Source organism: Oncorhynchus gorbuscha, linkage group LG18 (assembly GCF_021184085.1).
Source record: "Oncorhynchus gorbuscha isolate QuinsamMale2020 ecotype Even-year linkage group LG18, OgorEven_v1.0, whole genome shotgun sequence".
NCBI lineage: Eukaryota > Metazoa > Chordata > Actinopteri > Salmoniformes > Salmonidae > Oncorhynchus > Oncorhynchus gorbuscha.
Genome location: NC_060190.1, coordinates 40,821,074 through 40,848,848, shown reverse-complemented (window position 1 = coordinate 40,848,848; position 27,775 = coordinate 40,821,074). Strand labels below are relative to the sequence as shown.

At 44.3% G+C, this 27,775-nt stretch overlaps 1 protein-coding gene across 7 annotated transcripts in view; it reads right to left on the bottom strand.

Annotated features, from left to right (window-relative positions):
• Window positions 1-25,092, bottom strand: part of cita (citron rho-interacting serine/threonine kinase a) — a 54,074-nt gene extending 28,982 nt beyond the window's left edge. For 4 of the 7 annotated variants that reach the window (XR_006833185.1, XR_006833186.1, XM_046311058.1 and 1 more), the window contains exons 1-19: window positions 24,672-25,080; window positions 24,272-24,413; window positions 22,507-22,682; window positions 22,121-22,219; window positions 20,033-20,175; window positions 19,658-19,751; window positions 19,173-19,379; window positions 18,765-18,918; window positions 16,725-16,914; window positions 10,343-10,448; window positions 8,078-8,221; window positions 7,614-7,733; window positions 2,678-2,848; window positions 2,541-2,594; window positions 2,247-2,300; window positions 1,479-1,619; window positions 1,024-1,149; window positions 430-525; window positions 57-173 (exon numbers count right to left, since the gene is read on the bottom strand). Coding sequence is in view for 5 of the 7 variants with exons in the window: in XM_046311058.1 (XP_046167014.1) it covers window positions 57-173; window positions 430-525; window positions 1,024-1,149; window positions 1,479-1,619; window positions 2,247-2,300; window positions 2,541-2,594; window positions 2,678-2,848; window positions 7,614-7,733; window positions 8,078-8,221; window positions 10,343-10,448; window positions 16,725-16,914; window positions 18,765-18,918; window positions 19,173-19,379; window positions 19,658-19,751; window positions 20,033-20,175; window positions 22,121-22,219; window positions 22,507-22,682; window positions 24,272-24,413; window positions 24,672-24,764 (2,427 nt within the window). In the remaining 2 variants the exon portion in view is untranslated. Of the gene's footprint in view, window positions 1-56; window positions 174-429; window positions 526-1,023; window positions 1,150-1,478; window positions 1,620-2,246; window positions 2,301-2,540; window positions 2,595-2,677; window positions 2,849-7,613; window positions 7,734-8,077; window positions 8,222-10,342; window positions 10,449-16,724; window positions 16,915-18,764; window positions 18,919-19,172; window positions 19,380-19,657; window positions 19,752-20,032; window positions 20,176-22,120; window positions 22,220-22,506; window positions 22,683-24,271; window positions 24,414-24,671 lie in introns of all 7 variants that reach the window. The other 3 variants (XM_046311056.1, XM_046311057.1, XM_046311055.1) reach the window with 3 other exon arrangements.
• Window positions 25,093-27,775: the final 2,683 nt, after the last annotated feature.

Here is a 27,775-nt window from a genome sequence, read left to right as displayed (position 1 = left end):
AAAGAAGTCAAACACATTGTATTAGTTATATTACTCCTTGTGAAAATTGGCCTTACCGCTTTCTGTTCACTGAGGAGTTTACACTTCTCCCGGGCCTCTTCCTCGTGCTGGGCCCGTTTGGACTCCAGGCTCTCCTTGTCTGCCAGGTCCACCTTCATCTGGGCCTCCAGAACCTGGGCAGTGTTCAAAATGTTTTGAAACTGAGTAGTGCAATGCGAAGGTACTACCTGACCTTGTCCAATAAGAACACAGATGTATTTATTTCTGTTGCAAACTGTTTTGCTATGGTGTGCCCAATCAAAAAGTACACCTAGTCCAGGGGGACAGAGAAAGCCAAGTCACTAGTAGGCTCACTTAGCCACACTTTTCAATACATAAAGATATCCTTGAGACCATGATTTGCAGGCTGACTTAAAAAGTCCTCTCTACCTTAATTTTGTCCTCATAGAGCCTCTCCTTCTGGACCAGGTGAGCCTCCATCCGCTGGGCTGTTGACTGGGTCTCCCTCAAGTTCTCCTCCAGCTCCTGTACAAACAAACACACACACACACACACCATATATCATGCAAGGTACCAACAAAGACCTACAAAATGAAACAACAAAATATGGATGAAAGCACTATCCACACTGTCACTCAGTCCATGACAGAGACACTTGCTTGGAAGAGCTGTTTATCCATGACACGGTGGTAGCGGTGGCCGTTCATGTTGGCATGCAGCCCGGGCCGGTGCGCGTCAAGAAAGACGTCGCCTGTGTGAGCCGTGGTTTCTTCGTGGCTTGTGACAGCAGGCGGGACATCCAAAGTGAGAGAAATGGGTGTGTGCATGCCATGGGGCAGCAAGCAGGACATTCCCTATGTGTGTGTGTGTGCATGCCATGGGGCAGCAAGCAGGACATTCCCTATGTGTGTGTGTGTGTGCATGCTTTAATCTATGCTCTAGGATAAAGGTAGTATAGAGAGGGATAGAGGAGTGGAGGGGGGGGTCAGGGTATTAAGAGGGGACTTATCCCTTGGCTCTCACCAAGATCTTATCAGCCATCTGCTGGATCTGCTGGGATTTAGTCTGGATGTCATCCTTCAGCTTGTTCTCTCGTCGCTCCACCATCTCCAGACGCTTCACCTGGTTCTCCAGGGTCTTCCTGCCCTCCTGCAGGACACACAACAAGTTCTTAATAATACCCACATGACTGTCAACAACACTGAAATCAGTGGAGGCTGCTGAGGGGAGGACGACTCATAGCAACGCCTGGAACGCAGTGAATGGAATGGCATCAAAGCGCATAGAAACCATGTGTTTGATACCATTCCACTAATCCCGTTCCAGCCATAAACACGAGCCCATCCTCCCCAATTAAGGTACCACCAACCTCCTGTGACTGAAACACAGTACATGGATGTAACACAATAAATCATTACAATTCAAAAACAAATACATTTTCTTTTTACATAAACACAACTACACATGAGCAACCGTACCTCGGTCTCTCTGAGACGTCGTCGGAGGGAGTCGCTGGGGTCGGCCTTGCCGCGCAGCCGCTCAAGCTCCTGCTCCAGACGTTCCTTAGCCTGCCGGATGTTCTGCAGCAGCTCTGTGGCTTCTGTACTGGCTTTCACCGCCTGGGGGTCAAGAGTCAAATTAGACATTGTGTGGAGACAACAAAGCCCATTAGGATTCATGCCTTTTTATTCCCAAGAACACAGGAAGCAAGGGCATGACACGATATAAATAAATGGCACTGCCATTTAGCCAAGAATCGTTTGTACCCACAACTTCAGTGAACTGTGAATGTCAATGACTGATTACATCAGAAGCTAATCAAAGCTACAGTTGAAGTCGGAAGTTTACATACACCTGAGCCAATTACATTTTCACAAATCAGTCAGTTCGGATCACCACTTTATTTGAAAAATGTGAAATGTCAGAATAATAGCAGAGAGAATGATTTATTTCAGCTTTTATTTCTTTCATCACATTCCCAGTGGGACAGAGGTTTACAGAGTAGATGTCCTAACCGACTTGCCAAAACTATAGTTTGTTAACAAGAAATTTGTGGAGTGGATGAAAAACGAGTTTTAATGACTCCAACCTAAGTGTATGTAAACTTCCGACTTCACCTGTATGTGCCTATTGGACCACAGTGGTGACAGCTGATGACTAAACATTCATTTGGGCTCACAAAGCTATTCTACGGTGACATCCAGGACCCCTGTGTGTGTGTGCGCTATGTACTTTAGAAAATATACCTTGGAGAGTTTGTCTTGGAGTTCCAGGATTTTCACTTGCTGTTCCGCATTGGTCTGAAAAACAGTATAAAAGATTAGCTGACTGTAATGTCAATGTGTGAAATGTATCTATTATTAATGGGACCTAATCTCTGCCGAAGGCTGAGGCCAAAACGCATCAGTGCAAGGCAATACATCAATTATTGATATTATCCATTTCATTCTCTATGGGACTATACAAAACGACGATTCGACACCCAAAGATTTTTGAAGAGTAATCCACAATACAGTTCACCCATGGACAGGACGGCATACCTTCTCCAGTTTGGAAAGGAGCTCCTCCACCTCAGCTTTACCCTGCTCCTTCGCCTTGGGGACAGAAATCCGACATGTTAGCATTCCGACTGCACCTGCATTCACCTCCATGGAGGTCCTACTCAGTATTCACACACCTTCTGGATCCTCTGCTGGTAGTCCACAGCCTTCCTCTTGAGCTCCTCGCTGGTGTTCCGGGAGTCTCGGAGCTCTGACTCGTACAGGTCACTACGGCGCCTGGCGGCAGACAAGTCCTCCTCCAGCTGCCGGATGGTGACCTGCATCTCCTCCAGCTGGGCATGGTACTCCTTCGGCCGGGCGCACAGAGAAAGACAAGGGTTCAGGGTGTGTGTGTGTCTGTCTCCTCTAACTCGGCATTATACTCCTGGAGCACTATACTGTATGCAGGCCAAGATGAACATATTCTGGGCCCCAGGGAATTAAAGTCTCATGAATGTGTGTGTGTGTGTGTGTGTGTGTGTGTGTGTGTGTGTGTGTGTGTGTGTGTGTGTGTGTGTGTGTGTGTGTGTGTGTGAGAGAGACTGGCTCATCGTTTCTGCGGAGTTGTCGTGGAGGATTTTAAAAGGTTTTATAATTACTATAATGACATCCACTCTTCAGGGCGGAAAACATCATCCTTATAATCATCACACTGTCAAAATAAAAATCCTCGTTAGCCTTTTCCCTTCATGATTTACACATACCCGCTTCTAATAATATTGTTGATAATATCCGACAAGAGCTGGCTTGTTATACTAACAGCAGTAGAATGAGCCTCTCATTGAGACGGTGGGGTTAAAAGCCTCTTACCTGCCGCTCTATAGTACATGAGCATGTGGAGAGGATGAATCACAGACAAAGAGAGGCTTGCTAAGCCTGCTGATCCCTACTCTGGGTGTGGAACACTCTCTCACACTGCTGCCTGCCTCAGAGGGCATCAATCACTGGCTCCTAGACCAATCACTGGCTCCTAGACCACAGACAATCACCCAGAGATTCACACCAGACCAGAGAGTTAGAGACTGCAGAGGTACGCTAGGCTAGTTTCTACAAAGGATTTTGTGTGCGTGTGTGTGTAGCTCCTTGTATCTTTGTTTAAAGGGACACAGAGTTCTAAATATAATACATGCCATTCAGCAGACACATTTATCCATAGCGACTTACAGTCATGCGTGCAAACATTTTACATATGGGTGTCCCGGGAATCGGACCCACTACCGTGGCATTACAAGCGCCATGCTCTACCAACTGAGCTACGAAGTAGTGATGGGGGGGAATACAGAAATACAGTTGCATATCTGGATGTTATTATTTTTTTAACGATATATCGTATCGTTTTGACAATGTCACAATATTATTTTTGCTAGTTGGCTGTACCTTTACCAAAACTCGGAGTCAATTTATTTTCAGAGATTTCATTTCCATGACTGATCAAAACGTGTCCTCTCATCCCTCTGCAGCAGACATATGGTTAGCAAAATGTTCAGAACATCGAATCGCAATAAAATCACAGTATCGAATCCCAAAACATATAAAATCGTGAGAGTCACAATGCATACTGTATCGGCACCAAGTATCATGATAATATTACGAGATCCATGGCAATTCCCAGGTCTACTACAAAGGGCCACATAATAAAGCCATACCCTCTATGACAAAGTGTGTGGGTATGTGCCTCATTTGTCGACCAGTATTTACGTGAAGGGTCACAGAATAAGGTAATAAAGACAATGATACTGTACAGTTAGTGATGAGTACAATAATACTGTATTAAAGAACAGATATACTGTATTAAAGAGCACATCCAGCTCCCAAGTGGCGCAGCAGTCTAAGGCACTGCATTTCAGTGCTAGAGGAGTGACTACAGACCCTGGTTTGATCCCGGGCTATATCCCATCCGGCTGTGGACGGGAGTCCCATAAGGCAGCACACAATTGGCCCAGCGTCGTCCGGGTTAGGGGAGGGTTTGGCCGGCGTAGGCCGTCATTGTAAAGTAAGAATTTGCTCTTAAATGATTTGCCTAGTTAAATGAAAGGTTAAATAAAAAAAATATGTACATAGCATTATGCATTGCAAATATGAAAAGGGATTCTGTATGATCTTACAATGTAGATATGAGAGAGTGGAAAAGTAACACTGGACTGGCTAGGCCCAGGCTACAAAAGGTGCTCAATGACTATTCAGTGCTTGCAGGATGTTACATTCTTTTCTTTTTTTAATTTCACCTTTATTTAACCAGGTAGGCAAGTTGAGAACAAGTTCTGATTTACAACTGCGACCTGGCCAAGAATAATAATAATATATAATAATATATGCCATTTAGCAGACGCTTTTATCCAAAGCGACTTACAGTCATGTGTGCATACATTCTACGTATGGGTGGTCCCGGGGATCGAACCCACTACCCTGGCGTTACAAGCGCCATGCTCTACCAACTGAGCTACAGAAGGACCATAAAGTAAAGTAGTGCAACACAAACAACAACAGAGTTACACATGGAATAAACAAACGTACAGTCAATAACAAAATAGAAAAAATCTATATACAGTGTGTGCAAATGAGGTAAGGTTAGGTCACTACGGCAATAAATAAATATTACAATATAGCAATTAAACACTGGAGTGATAAGATGTGCAGAAGATGAATGTGCAAGTACAGATACTGGGGTGCAAAGGAGACAAAAATAAATAATATGGGGATGAGATAGTTGGATGGGCTATTTACAGATGGGCTATGTACAGGTGCAATGATCTGTGAGCTGCTCTGACAGCTGATGCTTAAAGTTAGTGAGGGAGATATGGGTCTCCAGCTTCAGTGATTTTTGCAATTTGTTCCAGTCATTGGCAGCAGAGAACTGGAGGGAAAGGCAGCCAAAGGAAGAATTGGCTTTGGGGTTGACCAGTGAAATATACCTGCTGGAGCGCGTGCTACGGGGGGGGGGGTGCTGCTATGGTGACCAGTGAGTGAGCTGAGATAAGGCAGGGCTTTACTAAGCAAAGACTTACAGATGACCAGGAGCCAGTGGGTTTGGTGAGGAATGTGAAGCGAGGGCCAGCCAACGAGAGCATACAGGTTGTGGGTAGTACATGGGGCTTTGGTGACAAAACTGATGGCACTGTGATAGACTGCATCCAATTTGCTGAGTAGAGTGTTGGGAGGCTATTTTGTAAATGACATCGCCAAAGTCAAGGATCGGTAGGATAGTCAGTTTTACGAGGGTATGTTTGGCAGCATGAGTGAAGGATGCTTTGTTTGTGAAATAGGAAGCCGATTCTAGATTTAATTTTGGATTGGAGATGCTTAGTGTGAGTTTGTAGTTGTCTACATATTCTAAGTCAGAACCGTCCAGAGTAGTGATGCAGGACAGGCGGGCAGGTGCGGGCAGCGATCGGTTGAAGAGCATGCATTTAGTTTTACTTGCATTTAAGAGCAGTTGGAGGCCACGGAAGGAGAGTTGTATTGCATTGAAGCTCGTCTGGAGGTTTGTTAACACAGTGTCCAAAGTATACAGAATGGTGGCATCTGCGTAGAGGTGGATCAGAGAATCACCAGCAGCAAGAGTGACATCAATGATGTATACAGAGAAAAGAGTCAGCCCGAGAATTGAATCCTGTGGCACCCCCATAGAGACTCCCAGAGGTCTGGACAACAGCCCCTCCAAGTTGACACACTGAACTCTGTCTGAGAAGTAGGTGGTGAACCAGGCGAGGCAGTCATTTGAGAAGCCAAGGCTATTGAGTCTGCCGATAAGAATGTAGTGATTGACAGAGTCGAAAGCCTTGGCCAGGTCAATGAATACGGCTGCACAGTATTGTCTTTTATCGTTGGCGGTTATGATATTGTTTAGGACCTTGATCGTGGCTGCACCCAAGACCAGCTCGGGAACCAGATTGTATAGCGGAGAAGGTACGGTGAGATTCGAAATGGTCGGTGATCTGTTTGTTAACTTGGCTTTCGAAGACCTTGGAAAGGCAGGGTAGGGCATACATAGGTCTGTAACAGTTTGGGTCTAGAGTGTCTCACCCTTTGAAGATTGGGATGACCGCTGCAGCTTTCCAATCTTTGGGGATCTCAGACGATACAAAAGAGAGGTTGAACAGGCTGGTAATAGGGGTTGCAACAATTGCGGCGGATAATTTTAGAAAGAGATTGTCTAGCCCAGCTGATTTGCAGGGGTCCAGATTTTGCAGATCTTTCAGAACATCAGCCATCTGAATTTATGGCTTGGGTAAGTTGCGATGGGGGGTGCAGGGCTGTTGACCGGGGTAGGGGTAGCAAGGCGGAAAAAGCATGGCCACCCGTAGAAAAATGCTTATTGAAATTCTCAATTATCGTGGATTTATCGGTGGTGACAGTGTTTCCTAGCCTCAGTGCAGTGGGCAGCTGGGAGGAGGTGCTCCTATTCTCCATGGACTTTACAGTGTCCCAGAACGTTTTGAAGTTTGTGCTACAGGAAGCAAATTTCTGTTTGAAAAAGCTAGCCTTTGCTTTCCTAACTGCCTGTGTATATTGGTTCCTAACTTCCCTGAAATGCAAGTCCTGATCATCCTGATCATAGACATAGGAGTGAATTGTCTGTGTTCTAGATTTTGGGAAAGTCTACAAAATGGCATTTCCCTTACTAGAACCTCTAGAGGACATGTCTTGAGTTTGGGACACTATTTTAGTTGTGTGACGCATACAACTCAGAAAGGCAGAGGGTTAGTTAGTAGGTTTGGTGCTGTATGTATCAAAGATCAGTTTTGGCCTTTCACACATCATGACCTGATCCAACTCATACTCTGCAGGGCTCTATGCAGACTTGTTTTTACAAGGAACACGTGTGCAGCTACGTTGAATGATGTAGGCGCACACTGAAAAATATTTGCGATATTAGACATAGCTTCTAAAATACAATTCCATTCCGCACAGCAAAGTATTTCGGCGCATTTGCAAGTAAAATGGTTGCACTGTAGAGCCCTGCTCTCGCATGCTTGATGCATACGGCCCTCTGGGTGAAAACTCAGTAAGCATGCTGTTCACTGGTAAGGAAGGGGTTGATGAAGTGAAGACAAAGTTGAAGTGTGATTCTACCTGCTCCTTGATCTCCTGCAGCTTGCTGCTTTGCTCTCTGATGTCATGCAGCAGCTGCAGAGCCTTGTCATCCTCCTGAGACACCTCCACACGGGCTGCCTCCAGGCTGCGCTTTAAGCTCTGTGGAAACACACGCACAAAAAACACACGCACACACAGTAAATAAATCACAACGCATTCAAATATATCACCCTATAATGCAGTAGGTCTACTCTAATCAAATGGAGAAATGCATGACGACACCGCATTATCATCAGTCATGCATATACTAAACTATATGGGACGCAATAACAAGGTTGTAATGAAGAAAAAGAATGTAAGAGACACTCCACTGTCCAATATGCACTCAACTGTGTTGATATGCAACTAGATATGTGAACACAGAGTTAACACATTACTTTTCTAGCAAAATAGCTGTAACCGTAAGGATAGTTTCGGATGGACACATAGCATTAGGTACTCACACTGCACTCAGTGATGTAGGTGGCCAGGTCCTGCTCCAGGATGGTCCTCTGGTTCTCAGAGGCTTTGAGCTCCACATCCTTTTGGTGCAGAACTGACTCCAGGTCAGTCATCTTGCGCTGAAACCTAGAGATCTCCTGCTCCATCTAGGAAGGAAGCCACAAGGGACACCGAAGCTAGCTATTATACCGTGTCAAAGGTTTGCAGGTTTTCCTACTTACAAAGCATGTAGAGGTCTGTAATTTTTATCATAGGTACACTTCAACTGTGAGACGGAATCTAAAACAAAAATCCAGAAAATCACATTGTATGATTTTTAAGTAATTAATTTGCATTTTATTGCATGACATAAGTATTTGATCACCTACCAACCAGTAAGAAGTCCGTCTCTCACAGACCTGTTAGTTTTTCTTTGAGAAAGCCCTCCTGTTCTCCACTCATTACCTGTATTAACTGCACCTGTTTGAACTCGTTACCTGTATAAAAGACACCTGTCCACATACTCAATCAAACAGACTCCAACATCTCCACAATGGCCAAGACCAGAGAGCTGTGTAAGGACATCAGGGATAAAATTGTAGACCTACACAAGGCTGGGATGGGCGACAGGACAATAGGCAAGCAGCTTGGTAAGAAGGCAACAACTGTTGGCGCAATTATAATAAAATGGAAGAAGTTCAAGATGACGGTGAATCACCCTCGGTCTGGGGCTCCATGCAAGATCTCACCTCGTGGGGCATCAATGATCATGAGGAAGGTAAGGGATCAGCACCAGAACTATACAGCAGGACCTGGTCAATGACCTGAAGAGAGCTGGGACCACAGTCTCAAAGAAAACCATTAGTAACACACTACGCAGTCATGGATTAAAATCCTGCAGCGCACGCAAGGTCCCCCTGCTCAAGCCAGCGCATGTCCAGGCCCGTCTGAAGTTTGCCAATGACCATCTGGATGATCCAGAGGAGGAATGGGAGAAGGTCATGTGGTCTGATGAGACAAAAATAGAGCTTTTTGGTCTAAACTCCACTCGCTGTGTTTAGAGGAAGAAGGATGAGTACAAACCCAAGAACACCATCCCAACCGTGAAGCATGGAAGTGGAAACATCATTCTTTGAGGATGCTTTTCTGAAAAGGGGACAGGACGACTGCACCGTATTGAGGGGAGGATGGATGGGGCCATGTATTGCGAGATCTTGGCCAACAACCCCCTTCCCTCAGTAAGAGCATGGAAGATGGGTCGTGGGTGGGTCTTCCAGCATGACAACGACCCGAAACCCACAGCCAGGGCAACTAAGGAGTGGCTCCGTAAGAAGCATCTCAAGGTCCTGGAGTGGCTTAGCCAGTCTCCAGACATGAACCCATTAGAAAATCTTTGGAGGGAGCTGAAAGTCCGTATTGCCCAGCGACAGCCCCGAAACCTGAAGGATCTGGAGAAGGTCTGAACGGAGGAGTGGGCCAAAATCCCTGCTGCAGTGTGTGCAAACCTGGTCAAGAACTACAGGAAATGTATGATCTCTGTAATTGCAATCAAAGGTTTTTGTACCAAATATTAGGTTCTGCTTTATCAAATACTTATGTCATGCAATAAAATGCAAATTAATTACTTAAAAATCATACAATGTGATTTTCTGGATTTTTGTTTTAGATTTCGTCTCTCACAGTTGAAGTGTACCTATGATAAAAAATTACAGACCTCTACATGCTTTGTAAGTAGGAAAAGCTGCAAAATCGTTAGTGTATCAAATACTTGTTCTCCCCACTGTATATAGAAATGTTTATTTCTCAGAGTTGTACACATTTTGTCAAATGAGACGAGATAGTCACTCAAAAGGAGTTCAACGTTTGCCCCATGTCACAGTAAATGCCACGAGAGATCTCCTGCCCCGTCTGTTAATCAATACATAATTAATTAACAGTAATGAATTTGGTTAAAAAGCAGATTTTTTTTACTATATTGGTTATTATAGCACTCAAATCAATATCCATCTAGAGAGTCTGCCATGCATATGCTACGCTGACGTATGGACATTATAACTCCACGACAACCTCCTAATTCTCTCGGATTCCAATGAGATATTTCAATAAGATCATTTAAAAATCAGTGTGTAAAAACAACTCATCGGAGAAGGTGAATACTGTTGGAGTGTCAAGATTAGTTTACATTCAGGTTAAATAGTGCCCGGAGACTTTAGATATAGACCACCATTCGCAATCATTTACATGTGGCCCATTTCCCGGGAAAAAAATAAAAATAAGCAGTACAGTACCTTGTGACATTTGTCTTGAGTTTCTTGAAGTTCTTTGCTTTTAATATGAAGCTTTTTCTCCATGGAGTTGGTTTTGGCAGGAGAGTTGAGGCCTGAAGCCACTGACCTGGGACAAGGCATACGGGAGAACACATTCATTGCACCATTCTTTGACAAAACATTCACATCTCATTTTGAATTGAATGCAAAGTTTGAATGCAAAGTTTGACAAATGTCAGATTCTAACTGGCATTCAATAGTTTCTTCAATCCAGACTATAGGCCATTGACTAGGCTATTACATGACTGCAATTCAAGCTCAATAAATAACACACGTTTAATGCCATTTAATTCAAAGCAACTAGGCCCATTTCTCTTCTCAGTATAATTTGGTACAATGACTGTCCATCTTGACTACGTTGAGTCAAACTGAAAAGTTCAATTGGATTTGGCAGACAATGACTTTGAAGTCAATCCTTATGCTTAGAGGCATAGTTTGTGGTAATAAGATGAGGGATGATTAACATAGTAATCAAGATATTAATTAAGATATTAAAGGGAAGTTACAATATATCAACCGCTTGAATTTGTAGGATGGAACAATTCCCTTCAGAAAAACAATAACCCCCAAAACAATGAAGCCTATGTTTTTGTTTGGCAAATGACTAAACACATGATGTTTAGGCCTACCTCTTCAAGCTATGTTTTAAAATTGAAGGCTAATCTTGCTCCCAGTGTCATACCTTCACCACTACAGATACAGTAGGCTATAATCAGAGAAATTAAGTGCTATGTATAAATCTCATGAAATGCACGGTGATATTGATCCATTGTTCACATGTCACTTTTCTGGCCAGCTCTGATGGAAAACATGTTTTCGTAGCTTTCATCAAAAAATATTATGTTTGAACCATTTGTATTTCCTGTTACAGAATGTATTTCCCCGATTACTATTTAAAAGATGTGAGTAAACAGGTTTCCATCCAACCGTTTTATGCAAGTAAAGTACATGTCAGGTAACAAAATGCCACGAGGGGCCTGATGGAAAGCACAAATTTGTTGGTAAACTTGCCAAATGTAGACAAGTTAAGAACTACACTACCGGTCAAAAGTTTTTAGAACACCTACTCATTCAAGGGTTTTTCTTTATTTTTACTATATTGTAGAAATAGTGAAGACCTCAAAACTATGAACACATGGAATTATGCAGCAACCAAAATATTTTATATTTGAGTTTCTTCAAATAGCCACCCTTTGCCTTGATGACCGCATTGCACACTCTTGGCATTCTCTCAGCCAGCTTCAACTGGAATGCTTTTTCAACAGTCTTCACTCCGCGGTCTGACTCATCCCAAACCATCTCAATTTGGAGGAGGTCGGGGGATTGTGGAGGCCAGGTCATCTGATGCAGCACACCATCACTCTCCTTGGTAAAAAAATAGCCCGTACACAGCCTGGAGTTGTGTTGGGTCATTGTCCTGTTGAAAAACAAATGATCGTCCCACTAAGCCGAAACCAGATGCGATGGCATATCGCTGCAGAATGCTGTGGTAGCCATGCTGGTTAAGTGCGCCTTGAATTCTAAATAAATCATAGACAGTGTTACCAGAAAAGCACCCCCACACCATAACCCTTCCTCCATGCTTTATGGTGGGAAAAACACATAAGGAGATCATCCGTTCACCCACACCGCGCCTCACAAATGACACGGTGGTTGGAACCAAAAAACTCATTTGGACTCGAGACCAAAGGACAAATTTCCACCGGTCTAATGTCCAATGCTTGTGTTTCTTGGCCCAAGCAAGTCTCCTCTTCTCAATGGTGTCCTTTAGTAGTGGTTTCTTTGCAGCAATTCGAAACATGAAGGCCTGATTCACACAGTCTCCTCTGAACAGATGAGGTTAAGATGTGTATGTTACTTGAACTCTGTGAAGCATTTATATGGGCTGCGATTTCTGAGGCTGGTAACTCTAACGAACTTATCCTCTGCAGCAGAGGTAACTCTGGGTCTTCCATTCCTGTGGTGGTTTCAAAGTTCTTGAAATTTTCCGTATTGACTGACCTTCATGTCTTAAAGTAATGATTGACTGTCGTTTATCTTTGCTTATTTGAGCTGTTCTTGCCATAATCTGGACTTGGTCTTTTACCAATTAGGGCCATCTTCTGTATACCCTCCTACCTTATCACAACAACTGATTGGCTCAAACGGATGAAGAAGGAAAGAAATTCCACAAATTAACTTCTAAGAAGGCACATCTGTTAATTGAAATGCATTCCTGGTGACTACCTCATGAAGCTGGTTGAGAGAATGCCAAGAGTGTGCTAAGCTGTCATCAAGGCAAAAGGTGACTATTTGAAGAAACTCAAATATAAAATATATTTTGATTTGTTTAACACTTTTTTGGTTACCTCATGATTCCACATGTGTGATTTCATAGGGTTGACGTTTTAACTATCATTATACAATGTAGAAAATAATTAAAATAAAGAAAAATCCTTAAATGAGAGGTGTTCTAAAAACTTTGACTGGTACTGTGTGACCTTTTCCACAATTTGCTGTGTTCCAGCCTGAATTAAACATTACTTGAGACTTTGTCACTGGCCTACACACAATACCCCATAATGTCAAAGTGGAATTGTTTTTTTATTTATTGTAATTTAAAAAATAATGAGGAAAAGCTAAAAATGTCTTCAGTCAAAAAGTATTCAACCCCTTTGTTATGGCAAGCCTAAATAAATTCAGGAGTTTTTTAAATTAACAATTTGCATGGACTCTGTGCAATAACAGTGTTTAACATGATTTTTGAATGAATACCTCATCTCTGTACCCCTCCACACACACAAATATCTGTAAGGTCTCTCAGTTGAGCAGTGTATTTCAAACAAAGATTACACCACAAAGACAAAGGAGGTTTTCCAATGCCTCAAAGAAGGGCACCTATTGGTGAAGTTATTAAATACACTTTGGATGGTGTATCAAATCATCCAGTCACTACAAATACAGGCGTTCTTAACTTAGTTGCCGGAGAGGTAGGACATCGCTCATAGATTTTACCATGAGGCCAATGGTGACTTTAAAACAGTTAATGGCTGTGATACAAGAAAACTGAGGATGGATCAACAACATTGTAGTTACTCCACAACACTAACCTAAGTGAAACAAAGGAAGCCTGTACAGAATAAAAATGTTAATCCCACTTTGTAAGAACAAAATGTGGAAAAAGTTGTGTGAATACTTTCTGAAATCACTGTATGTTGTGTGGTCCATGCAGTTTATGAGGCTACACTTTTCAGAGTGGTGAAAGTGCAAGGTGATGAACTTGATTCTCCTTTCCAATAAAAATCGAGGGTCTTATTCTGATGACAGATCCTTGGCTGCAGTTTGTCAAACCTTTTTGTTCATAAAAATATCATCATGTAGGCTATAGGCTACCTGCACTGTATCTGCAAGCTGTTGGCTAGAGCACACGTGCCAAGACCAAGTAGAAGGAATTGTCCGTATCATCCCGAGATAGAAGTGTGTACAGGCACAGATATGGGTACCAAAAAAAAGGTCCCAAAGAACACAGTGGCCTCCATCATTCTTAAATGGAAGAAGTTTGGAGCCACCAGAACTGTTCCTAGAGCTGGCCGCCCAGCAAAACTGAGCAATGGGGGGGGAAAATAACCTTGGTCAGGGAGTTGACCCGATGGTCACTCTGACAGGGCTCCAGAGTTCCTGTCGAGATGGGAGAACCTTCTAGAATGACAACCATCTCTGCAGCACTCCACCAATCAGACCTTTATTGTAGACCGGCCAGACTAAAGCCACTCCTCATTAAAAAGCACATGACAGACCGCTTGGAGGACTCTCAGACCATAAGAAACAAGATTCTCTGTTCTGATGAAACCAAGATTGAACTCTTTGGCTTGAATGCCAAGCGTCACGTCTGGAGGAAACCTGGCACAATCCCTACGGTGAAGCATGATGGTGACAGTATTGTGCTGTGGGGATGTTCTTCAACGGAAGGAACGGGGAGACTAGTCCGGAGAGAGGGAAAGATGAACAAAGCAAAGTACAGAGAGATCCTTGATGAAAACCTGCTCCAGAGCGCTCAGGACCACAGACTGGGGCGAAGGTTCACCTTCCAACAGGACAACAACCCTAAGCATACAGCCAGGACAACGCAGGAGTGGCTTTGGGACAAGTCTTTGAATGTCCTTAAGTGGCCCAGCCAGAGCCCAGACTTGAACCAGTCTCTGGAGAGACCTGAAAATAGCTGTGCAGCGACCCTGCCCATCCAACCTGACAGAGCTTGAGAGGATCTGCAGAGAAGAATGGGAGAAACTCCCCAAATATAGATGTCAAGCTTGTAGCATCATACCCAAGAACTCTCAAGGATGCAATCACTGCCAAAGGTGCTTCAACAAAGTACTGAGTAAAAAGTCTGAATACTTATGTAAAAGTCATATTTCTTTTTTTTTGTATAACTTTTTTTGAAATTAAATCATTTGCAAAAATATGTTTTTTGCTTTGTCATTATGGGGTATTGTGTGTAGATTGATGAGGGGAAAAACTATGAAATCCATTTTAAAATAAGGCTATAACGTAATTGTTTTGTGAGAAGTCAAGGGGTCTGAACACTTTCTGCGTGACAAAACCATCTGAATTGAAAATCCGATGGAAACCCATTTAACTTGTAGTCGGTACATAGGAATTTTGCTGCAAAAGTTATTTTCATGTCCACTACATCATCACGCACAGCCTTTTATCCGCAACAAGTCAATGTCTAGCAATCACAGAATCTTGTTTACATAACGACATATAGTCAGACAAACAAACCACGAGAAAAATTGCAATGTAAACACAACAGCACATTTCCTAGAGCGCTCAGGACCACCATTACATGAGTACAGATCGAAACGGACGGATACATCGAAATGCCAAAAACACAGGTACATGACATAACACGCATCCACAAAAATCAGCACCAGTTTTCCTTGAATGCGTACTGAGCAACATACTTCCCTCATCATCACAATGCCCCTGGGAGAGACGGTGGCTGGCGAACAGCAAAACACACAGGATGGGCATCACTGCCTCCTTCACACTGTGCAGAGATCATAGATCAACAGCCAGCGCTGGCTGCATTTTCATAGATAGCCAGGATGGATGGCTGGGCAGGCTCTGTGTGGTTACATGTTAGCACTTGTCAGCTACAGGAGCTCCCATCTGCTTCCACTATGCTAAACAAATGACCATTTGCCTGGATTGCTCTGCATTTTTCCCTAATTGGGCTTAATGAGCAGTTTAATATACAACAAGCCCTCATATGTTAACACAATCAGCTTCTGTGTCTTGTTTGCGCTGCTTGTTTGGTACCATTAAAAGCAGTGCAAAAAATGAAACCAAAAACAGATCACCGTGTCTTAGGGAGATGCAGCACCGTGGGAGAGAAAATAAAATATATGAATGTAAAATAGGGAGGAGAGAGAGAGAACGAGAGCGCGAGAAAGAGAGACATACAGAGGGGTCAAAAAAACATCCTCGTTTCCATAGAAATACATTCTCTCCACCAATCTGCATCCCTCCTTTCTCTGACTAATCTAATCTGCCCTTTGTTTCATATTTTTTGTGCTCCCTTTCTTCTTTCTGTTCCTTTTCTGCATCATCACCCACAGATTCTGCAATTAACCTGCCACGGGGAACAGTCAATGCTAGAAATCAACCAGGGGCAACATTATTAGGGAATCAGCAAGCCACTGACTAGTTGAGTCAATTACCAACCAAACCACACCGCTGTTAATTTGGCAAAGCCATTATACACTGCGCGGCAATAACAAAGGCAGATCACCATAACATGCACACAACTGAGGAGGGGAGAGAGGGGAGGGTCTCCTCCACCTCACAGCAGCGCACGCCATCGACACACTCACCGGAATACCAACCAGCTCTGATAGTCCAATAACATCAGCAAGCTACGTTCTCCTACCATTCAGCTCTGGTGTGTCTGATCTCCACAGCAGTCAGAGGTAGACGACAAACCTCTAGTCACATTCTTTATCCCAACCTTTCTCAATCAGAGAGCTCTGTTTTCAAATGGTGAAAACAGTCAGAATCCGGTCTGTGTTTATGACTGGATGAACGCATGAAAGAGGGGCTTGTCTCCAACGAGAAAGGAGAGAGAGGAGTTCCCCTCATTCTGTCTGACACAGCACATAGCCACCAAGCCCATAATAGAGCCACCAGCCAAGCACTGCCACTGCAGGAAAAAAACAGCCTATAGAAAGACATGGTTGGATGATACCTGGAGAGCGTTGCCTTGGCGTTACTCAAGGCAGATCAGACCTGCCACAACCTGTGAATGGCGCCTATCAAGCAGAGGGGTTCGGCTGACAGACGCAGGTCAAGGTACAGTACTTACTCAGACTTGGCCAGCGCTGTCAACGCCCTGCTGAAGAACCAGCCTAGAAAGGGCAGGTCCTGGCCCTGGAAGCCCGGCCGCAGGGGGTCTCGCTGGGCATCCGCTCGCCGGGGCCGAGGCTTCTCCGGAGGCTCCTCAAAATTGGAGGTATCATCTTCGGCGCGGAGTGTCGGCACGAAGGGAGGGAGGGCTGCGGGAGGAGGGAGAAAAGAACGAACGAGGGAGAGAGAGTGAATGAGCGAGAGAGATACGCCGGGAAAGAGTCAACAGATACAAAAAACGGGGGAAGTGAGGAGAAGAAACATGCGATGTGGCTGTAGCGCAGCAATTCGCGCACTCTCACACACACACTCATAAATTGCCCCCCCCCCCCTCCCATACATACGTTGTAGCGTCTCCCTCTCTCTCACTGCAGCAGCTCGGTCTAATCAGCTGGAGCCATAGCCGCCAAAGCACAGCCCTATAGTCTAGCGCTCGATCTGCACTCACTCAACCATTAACAAGCCCAGCCTCATACATTTGCACAACACACACACGCATTTAAGACGCACACCAATCACACCATCTTATGGTAGTCTTTAAGAACATTTTAAAGCAGAGGCAGTATTTGGATTCACGAATGTTCCTTTGATCAATATATTTGACAAATAGCCCATTAAGCTTGGTGGGTGAACAGCCACCCAGGGCACTTTTTTATTTATTTATTGTACCTTTATTTAACTAGGCACACATATTCACACACATATGAACAAATTCTTATTTACAATGACGACCTACACCGGCCAAACCCGAACAACGCTGGGCCAATTGTGCGCAGCCCTATGGGACTCCCAATCACGGGCCGGTTGTGATACAGACTGGGTTTCGAACCAGGGTGTCTGTAGTGACGCCTCTAGCACTGAGATGCAGTGCCTTAGACCGCTGCGCCAAAACATCCTGATGCTGTGTTTTAATGTCAATGAAACAAAGGAGCTCTATGATCAAGTACTTGGACACGGGACTCCATTTCTTACTGAATTCAGAAACAAATTTCTTCCAATCAGGGTCCACAAATCACAGCTCTTCCATGAAAGGAAAGACATTCCAGTAAATCCTCTTCCAGAAATAGAAAAGTCCACAGTAATTCTAATTCCAGACTTTCATCTATTTACCCTGACAACAATATGATATTGTGAGCATCAATGAGGCAATTTCACATATCTGGTCAATCAAAGGCTCTGGCATTCTTCTCATGACATTCTCACCACGTGTCAATGCTGAGTGATTCTGAGCTGTAACACACAAGCCTTTATCTCATTAATATATTCACTCATCCTAGTGTCAGGCTTTATGTCCAGCCTTTTCCCTGCTCTCCTGGGGATCACACACACAGACACACACACACACACACACAGTAGTAGTGGCATCAGTAGTTGTGAGATAATGAGATTCGCTACGGTCTGGCAGGAGGCCAGCTTAGTCCAGAGGGGGGATGTTGAAGAGAGATCAGAAGCTGTGTGTGTGTGTGTGTGTACACATTACGCTGTACGTAGTGTACTGTGTACAATATTTGTTTCCTTTAGTAGTATAGTGAAGCATGGAAAGCGCTTGAGTGCTGTATTTCAAGTGTGTGCATTCCATCGATCAATAAGAAAGAGCTCTACAAACCATTTACTGAAGTAAGCTAAATATACTGTATATCCAAAAACTTAGTCTTAGTGAATCAACAACCAAGATAAGTGGAAAACCATGCCAGCTTTAAGTTTGAGTGAACTATCCCTTTAAACTGAATCAAACCCTAGTTTTTCTTCAAATGGTTCTTCTCTACCTTGCAACCCTTAACAGATGTAAGACACACATTCATAAACAAGGCTGAGGTGAGATGATCATGATCAGCTTATAACCAGGGTCGTACTCATCAGGGCACTCAACGGATAAGTTTGAAAACGTTTCGCAAACGGAAAATGAAAATAAGTGTTTCTTATTGGACAAGTTCACTTGTTTTCCATTTGGTGGCTAATGAATACGACCCTGGTCAGTCAGGAGGGGGCCAGGGCTCACCTTGTCTCAGCTTGTTCCAGTCCACAGTGGAAAAGAAGGGGTGACAACGGAGCTCCTCAAAGCCTAGCCGCTCCTGCGCTCCACAAAGTAGACTCTGAACCAGGTCTACAAAGTGCTTACTGGCCTTTGGATCCTGGGGGAACCTCAAAAAACGCTGGGAGGAAAACGATAGGGACAGAATGCAGTCACAATGGTCTTAAACATAGAATTCAGATAACTCTGTGGCAGGTAAGGTTGTCAAGAATCACAAAATGTTTTGATATGACTACTGTAGTTGGTGTAAAATTGCTACGCCTATTTTCCCTTTAGACTGGCTGAAGAGATAGCGGACAGCCTCATGCATCATTTGTCAGGTAACCCCCCCCCCGTATCAGACAGTACGTATTAGATATAATAATGGGACCCAACCTGGAAGTTCATGATATTGTGGGCGGTCTTGGTGGCGGTGCCATCGGTGAACGGAGACTTCATGTAGATCATCTCGTAGGCGATGATCCCTAGTGACCACCAGTCACACTCCAGGCCGTAGCTACACTGGGACCCCCCGTTCATAGCCCCCAACACCTCAGGGGACAGGTAGTCCTGCGTCCCGACAGGTGCCCTGGGGGTAAACACCTGCAAAACAGCCATCTCAGTTACTCTCACCTCATGAATAACCTCTAAATGAATGTTCTTATGTGGAAGTTGTAACTGCTATTGCATTATGTTATAACCCAATGTTTGAGTAGTAATCCATCCCGTGCACAGGTTTCACATGTTGTTTCAATGGAGCCAGCAACTTGGTAGTTACATGAGCTTTTTGGTTTGTTTTTGCGGCACAACCTTCTCACGCATTCAATAGGAAAAATAAGAAATCCTCTTCAGTATATTCATTCTGATGTGTGAGCTTTTACCTTTTTATTAGCAGTGAGCTTGGCAGCTGAACCAAAGTCTGCCAGCTTGATGTGCCCAGTGCGGTCAATGAGCACATTCTCTGGTTTGACATCTCTGCAACAGGAAAGATGCGAGGAGGATGTGAGAGAATGCAGGAGAAAGCGAATGGGAACAGAAGGACAAGGAGGAGCGAGACCAGACAAAACAATTTGACCTAAACGCAGGTGAGAGATTTTACAAAGAGTGAGAAGGATTTCTCTCTTATACCTGTGGTGTATTAACCCTATATGAACATTGACACTAGTGGTCACGTTGTTATTCTGGGGATTCACATTAGCGGTACAGAGGTGTGCAGCCCATTTGAGTGTATTATAAGTGTGGAATTTGGAAGTCACCTGTGGACAAAACCCATCTGATGCACAGCGTGGATGGCCTCCACTAGTTCGGCCAGGTAAAACTGGGCCATGGCCTCGTCAAATTGCTCCTCATATCTGTTCATCAGGGCCATCAGGTCCCCACCCGGGAGGTAATCCATCGCCTATTGACACACACACACAGAAATTAAACACAAACACGGACATGTGCATAGTAACGTGACAATCATGTTTTCGGACAAACAGGAAACTGTCTTGCAAACAGCCAGGCCAAACAGCTTCATTCATTTTGTGTTTATTTGAAACCCTGCGAAAAAAGACAAGTATCACCACGCCACATTGCAGACAACACAGTTTTTATGGTCATTGGTCCCATATTAAATAATATAATAATAATAATAATAATATATGCCATTTAGCGGACGCTTTTATCCAAAGCGACTTACAGTCATGTGTGCATACATTCTACGTATGGGTGGTCCCGGGAATCGAACCCACTACCCTGGCGTTACAAGCGCCATGCTCTACCAACTGAGCTACAGAATCACCAAGAGCTCCAAAATGTGTGTGTAAATCAAATTGAAATACTTGTCTACAAAGCATGTGACAACAGCTGTAGACTAAAAGTGAAATGCTTAATTATGGGTCCATTTCCAACAACACAGAGTTAAAGATAACATTTTTTATAAAAATATAAATAGTGAGGAATAAATACACTGTGAATAACAACTATAAATAATAAGTAAAAATAACATGGCTATACATAGGGAGTACAAAATAACAAAGCAACCGTTTCTAATTAATTCTACCAGTGCTGCCGTTGTTCCATGCATTCTAAATGTAAACAGGAAGCAATAAAGGCAGCAGCTATCAGTAGGGGTGTTAAAAGTTCAGCAACGAGGAGCATACCGCAGCGCATGAATGGTCGGGGAGTCTGAATGAACAGCAGCATTCTAAAGATGTTACCTAGCAACAGGGTACTGAGAGACACTTTGGAGCAGTCTAACACTTGGGTAGAGATGGATTCTTTGTATTTTCTCTGGGCTAAGTATGGAAGTGTGGGCAGAGATCAGAGCTGGGAGTGGGGGCTGACTGAGCTGAAGCAGACATGGAAAATAACTAATTTCTAATTTAAGCCACTCAGTTCGCTTTCCGAGCAGCAATGCATTGCTCACTTGGCATTTGTTTTGGATATTCTAATCCCACTAAATTCACAGGAAGAATTGGACAGAGCGTTCCAGCAGGAAACGGAGTACAGTGAGGGAAACACACAATTGTACTGATTAGGTAAAGTGGGAAAAAACATCTAAAATGCCAACTTTTTGGCCGAAGGGACACACATTTGGGATTTCGAAATTGAATTACAGGCCACAAAGGCGGCTGCAAAGGAACAAAACCAATTTGATTATTTATTTTTATTTAGCTACGCAAGTCAGTTAAGAACAAATTCTTATTTACTATAGGCCTACTAAGGCCTATAGATGCTATTTATGCATGCATTCGGTTTATATTCTTGTTGTTGTTATGAAAAGGAAGACATGGCAGCATCCATACCCCGCAAACACTATGCATCGATAACATGTTTTGAAAATCTATAGTACTGTTTATCAGCCCAATACAAAATATGGTACATGACGCCATCTATTGGACATCTGATGGATAGCAGTGGAGAGGTATAAGACGATGTAAAAAGCAACCCGGGTTCCATTTGGATTGACAGAGCGCAATGCCATGATCAATTCATTTAACTACGGATGTAAATATAGGGTCCCAGGCCATATTGAAGTACAAAACAGGCCACGTTCAGCCCTAGGGCCATAGATTGCCCACCGCTGTACTGACCCCTAACCAATTTGGAATCTGATTAGTTCCCAGCCAAATTGCCTTGTTTTTAACGAGACATTTCTGTGAAAGCAAGGTCGACGGAATGTTTTCGAGCGAGACAGACGAGTGGCCATGGCCATCATTTTCAGCGTTGTCTTAGGGGCATTCTCGCTAGTAATATCTATAGATTTTGACAAATTGTGTTGAATATTGATATTGCATTGTGGTGTCAATCACACAACAAATAATTCATAGGCCATAACCTATGTATTTCAATACTGTTACCAGGTAGACATTGTCTTGGTCCTGGAAGGCATACAGGAGCTGTGGGATCCAGGGGCTGCAGCTCAGTGCCAGTATCTTCCTCTCCTCCTCATAGAACACCTGAGGGAGGAACAGAACGTGAGTTACAGAGGAAGGGAATGCACCTGCCTGTCAACTACATTTCAGGAAACCACAAACAACAGATATTTTCCAAACATTTTCCAAACATCAGTTTTCACAGATTGACTCCTCAGTCAAAGGTGAATACTTACTTCCATTTAAGTTGACTTTCAAAGTCTCTCTTTGACATTGACTAAGTGAAAATTCTATGATTTACATGGAAGTGAGGACCCGCCCCCACAACAAATAACTATTTTTGGAGCAGAATGAAAAATTGTGTAGCTTACATTTTCTTTGGAGCGCAGGCCTGCCTTCTCCATGACCTTCAAGGCACACACATCTCCTGTGGATCTCTCTCGGACCACCTGTACTTCAGCAAAGCGGCCTCGTCCAACCACCCCGCGCTTCTCAAAGTCCCGCAACCCAGGCTGCAACTCATGTAACTCTGACACCACCTCAGAGTCTGAGAGTCACACACACATACACAGTTAAACATTAGTAATTGAGTATTCGAACAGACGTCAAAGCTCAATCTTTAACCAGATAATTTTTTTCAACATAATACTGTCAAACTATTTTGTGCAATGCGCTTTGTGGTTGCCCAAAAAGGCAAGTGTCATTTCACCTAGAAGACAACATAAACTTGTTTTGACTCTAGTGTTCCATTTGTACATGTACATTTGCGGGGGCACAACAAAAAAGAAACCAAGCCAAGCATCGCAAGTTCTTCTCCCTAAATTCCCTTTCCTCTCAGTGTCTCATTCACTCAACTGCGTTCTGACCGCACATGTGCTGAGTGAGCATACAAGCTCCCATTAGGCCGCCAGAAATCAATGCCTATAAAAACATTATCTAACTAATGGGATACACAAGCTACATTCCTTGCCAAATGATGACAGTTCACAAATTCAAAATGGACTTGTTGAATGAAGTAGGAAAATATGTGTTCCAAACACGAGCTGCAGTTTTGGACTAATTGCTTCCTATCTATTATCCACTTAGGCTCCTTTGCGAACTGCTAGTGCCATTAAGAATTGGTTAGCTTAGCCAACTGAAAATACGCAAAAACATTTGTTTGATTAAAACAAAAACTACATTTTCATCACAATCATCAAGCATAGGCCAACTCACCAAACTGATGTCATGGCCATAATTCACCACCATGCAGAGCTCAATGTGGAATTGTTAATCCAATTTAGAAAATTCCAAAGAACAGGTAGGACAAACTAAATTGAATGCCTGTATATCGAAAAAAAACAGATCTTGGTTTGTAACCCTGAAAAAAATATTTCAACTTGCCAAATTGAGCCCTGTTTCAAATTATCACTCTTTGAGAATAACTGTTCCAGACGTGAGATGCGCATCCCTTTGCACGGTCTAACTGTTCTGTCTAATTGTTTCACTTGGGAAAAATATGAGGTTCTATTTTATTCTGTTATATTACACAATATTTTTCTTCTTCTATAAAATTGACTGTGATAAGGGCTAAAGGAAATAAGAGTCTATTGTCTGCTAAATTAACAAAGCAAGGCTATGCTATTACACAACAATAGGCTTCGACAAGCAAGCACCACTGCTGAGGTTCTGAAGATTGTGTTCCACAATATGATATAACCAGTTGATATTACGGTTTCAATGAATGAATATTAAAATGGCACTTGCTTTTTTTCTTGACTGAATATATAAATGGGTCATGTTATCTGTAATGGTTCTGAAAAATTAGGCATTGTTGGGGCGGCAGGGTAGCCGAGCTGACAAGGTACAAATCTGTCGTTCTGCCCTTGAACAGGCAGTTAACCCACTGTTCCTAGGCCGTCATTGAAAATAAGAATTTGTTCTTAACTGACTTGCCTAGTTAAATAAATGTAAAATAAAAAAACTGTTGGCATAGGCCTATAGACAAATGCAAACAATTGTTTTACATGCAAGTACTCCCAACAGTCAAAACATGTAAAATACCCATCCCTATTAAACATAGGAGTATAATAAGATGATATCCTTTACTACTAAAACACTTCAGTAGTAAATGATAGATGCAAATCAAATGCTTACACTTGTTGACAAAGTTGGCCACATATTCTATCTTCATCAGGTCTGGGGAAGAGCACTCCTGGTAGAGAAGGAGCAGAGCGTCCAACAGCTCTTCCCTCGTCACATTCACCCCACCCTGTAGGCCATGGTTGGATATCTTTCCCTGGAGTGTTAAAGCAGCAGGGGCATACTTTAATCATTCTTATCAATTAAACGAGGCTTGCCAACGACCATCTCAAACCTTGCTGAACTTGCTTTATCTGCATTGAACTGTTGAGTTAATTAGCTATATTAGTCGCTAGCAAGTTTATAACCAAATGATTAGGAGTATGTATTTCTACTGTTGTTTTGATTACTCTCTCTTACTAGCCCATGTATAAAGGCAGTACATCAAGTAGCTACACCAGACAGTAATATTCACCTGCAGTAGGTGGTTGAGGCGGGAGCAGCGACTGGTCATTGGATCGAGAGACGCCAGATCTTTCACGCTCCCTTGATATTTGAATTTAAACATACCGACGCCTTGACTCTTTCCTAATCCAACAGAGATTGACACAGCAGGATCAGTTTTAGAATCACAAAACCAGCTGGTACGTTAGCTATGAGCAGCAATAACAGCTAGCTATCTTGCCCTGGATAATTCAACACATTCATTGTAAGCAAACCAACAGAGATAGAATACGAATGAACTTTCCAACCTAGTACGTACATATAATAAAAACGTAATGTAGCCTATCTAAAATTTAGACAACGGACAATATACTTAAAAAAAATAAGAAAACATTAGGATCCTCCTGCTGTCTGCGGACCTGCGGTTTATTTTACTTCCGGTCCGCTTTCGAATTTTGCGCGTTCTCTGTTCGCCTCATTACGTCATCGCATCACGCTCTCACAGTGCTCGTTCATTGGATCAAGGGCGTCATGTCCCGCCCTCCATACTTGGCTGACGCGCGACACACTTGACTACACAGTGGCTGGTGTTCGAAAGACTAGTTTTCTCCTCTCTTTCTGTAAAGAAAATCATGCCGTCTGGTTTCCTTTAACTGGAATTTGATGTATAGCATTTACTTTTAATTAAGTATGAAAATGTAGTATTTTTCCCACAGTAGCCTACTTAAGTACATTTAAAACAAGATCCACTGGAAGGTTTTTTGGGGGACAATAATTTCCTCCTTCAGACTAGATGGACCTCATATTTTACAATTTGTGTCTCCCCTTTTTGTAGGCCTGGATTAGATGGTCGGCCCTCCAAGTCATCCGCCTCCTCGAGTTATATATAATAAATCATTTGCACGGTAGCAGACCTTATGAGTACCTAGTCATGCCATATGGGTTGACAAATGCTCCAGCCGTCTTCCAATCCTTTGTAGACGATATTCTCCGGGACCTGCACGGGCACTGTATGGTAGTTTGTATGATGAAATTCTGATCTATTCCGCCACACACGCCGCACATGTGTCTCTGGTGCGCAGGGTACTTGGGCAACTGTTGGAGCATGACCTGTAAGTCAAGGCCGAGAAATGTGTGTTCTCCAAACAAGCCGTCTCTTTCCTGTGGTATCGCATTTCCACATCTGGGGTGGTGATGGAGTGTGACAGCACTGCAGTACGGTAAAGGAGGTGCAGCGGTTTTTAGGGTTTGCCAATTACTACCAGACGTTTATCCGGGGTTTTGGGCAGATGTCTGCTCCTATTACCTCACTGCTGAAGGGGGAGCCGGTGCGTTTGCGGTGGTCGGTGGAGGCGGGCAGAGCTTTTGGTTGTCTGAAGGCTTTGTTTACCGATGCTCCCGTATTGGCTCATCCGGACCCCTCTTTGGCATTCAGAGTGGAGGTGGACGCGTCCGAGGCTGGTGTTGGAGCTGTGCTATCACAGCGCTTGGGCACGCCACTGAAGCTTCAGGGAAACACTCTTTTCTCATCTGGACTGACCACCGTAATCTGGAGTACATCCGGGCGGAGAGGAAACTGAATCCTCGCCAGGCAAGGTGGGTGATGTTTTTCACAAGATTTCCTTTCACCATCTCATATAGACCATGTTCCCTTAACGCTAAGGCTGACGCACTGTCCTGTCTCTATGATACCGACGAGTGGTCCATCGAGCCCAACCCCATACTTCCGGCCTCTTGTTTCGTGGCATGGGAGGTGGACGCGGACATTAAGCGGGAGTCACGGTTAGAACCTACTCCACCACAGTGTCCAGCTGGTCGGAGGTACGTCCCGCTTGGTGTTCGCGACAGATTGATCAGGTGGGCCCACACAGGACAGTGCGGGATCTTAGGGGGAAGTATTGGTGGCCCACCTTGCCCAAGGACTTGAGGGTTTTATGTCTCCTCCTGTTCGGTGTGCGCCGAGTGTAAGGCTCCTAGACACCTGCCTAGAGGGAAGTTACAGCCCCTCCTCGTTCCACAGCGGCCTTGGTCACACCTGTCGGTGGACTTCCTCACCAATCTTCCTCCGTCACAGGGGACCACCACGATCCTGGTCATTGTGGATCGGTTTTCTAAGTCCTGCCATCTCCTCCCTTTGCCCGATCTACAGACTGTGGAGACCCTGTTTACACACGTCTTCCGGCACTACTGGGTGCCTGAGGACATAGTTTCTGATCGGGGTTCCCAGTTCACGTCGCCGGTTTGGAGGGCGTTCATGGAGCGTCTGGGGGTCTCGATCAGCCTGACCTCGGGATTTCACCCCGACAGTAATGGGCAGGTGGAGAGAGTTAACCAGGATGTGGGTAGGTTTCTGCGGTCGTTTTGCCAGGACCGGCCAGGAGAGTGGGCGAGGTTCGTCCCATGGGCCGAGATGGCTCAAAATTCACTCCGCCACTCCTCCATGAACCTGTCGCCTTTTCAGTGAGTGTTGGGCTATCAGCCGGTCCTGGTACCGTGGCATCAGTCAGACCAAGGCTACTGCGGTGGAGGAATCCCTGAAACAGGCTGATGGGCGGCAGAAGGAGAGAGCTGACTGCCACCACAGTGAGGCCCCCGTGTTCGCACCGGGGGACTGGGTCTGGCTCTCGACCCGGAACCTGCCCCTCCGCCTGCCCTGCCGGAAGCTGGGCCTGCAGTTTGTGGGGCCATTTAAAGTCCCGAGGGGAAGAAACGAGGTGTGTTATAGGTTACAGCTCCCTCTTACTATCATATTAACCCCTCGTTTCATGTGTCTCTCCTCAGGCCGGTGGTAGCTGGTCCAGTGCAGGACGTTGAGGTGCGGGAGGTCCCTCCTCCCCTCCTGGACATCGAGGAGGCCCCGGCGTACACGGTGTGTTCCATCCTGGACTCTAGGCGTCGGGTGGGGGCCCTGCAGTACCTCGTGGATTGGGAGGGGTCCGGAGGAGAGGTGCTGGGTGCCGGTGGGGGACATCTTGGACTAATTTCTGCTGAGTGAGTTCCACAGCCTCCATCCGGATCGACCTGCGCCTCGAGGCTGGCGTCGAAAAGCTGCGGGAGCCGCGCGTCACCACCATGGCTTTTGGGCACTGCATCGCACAACCGGCTGTGATTGGGAGTCCCATAGGGCGGCACACA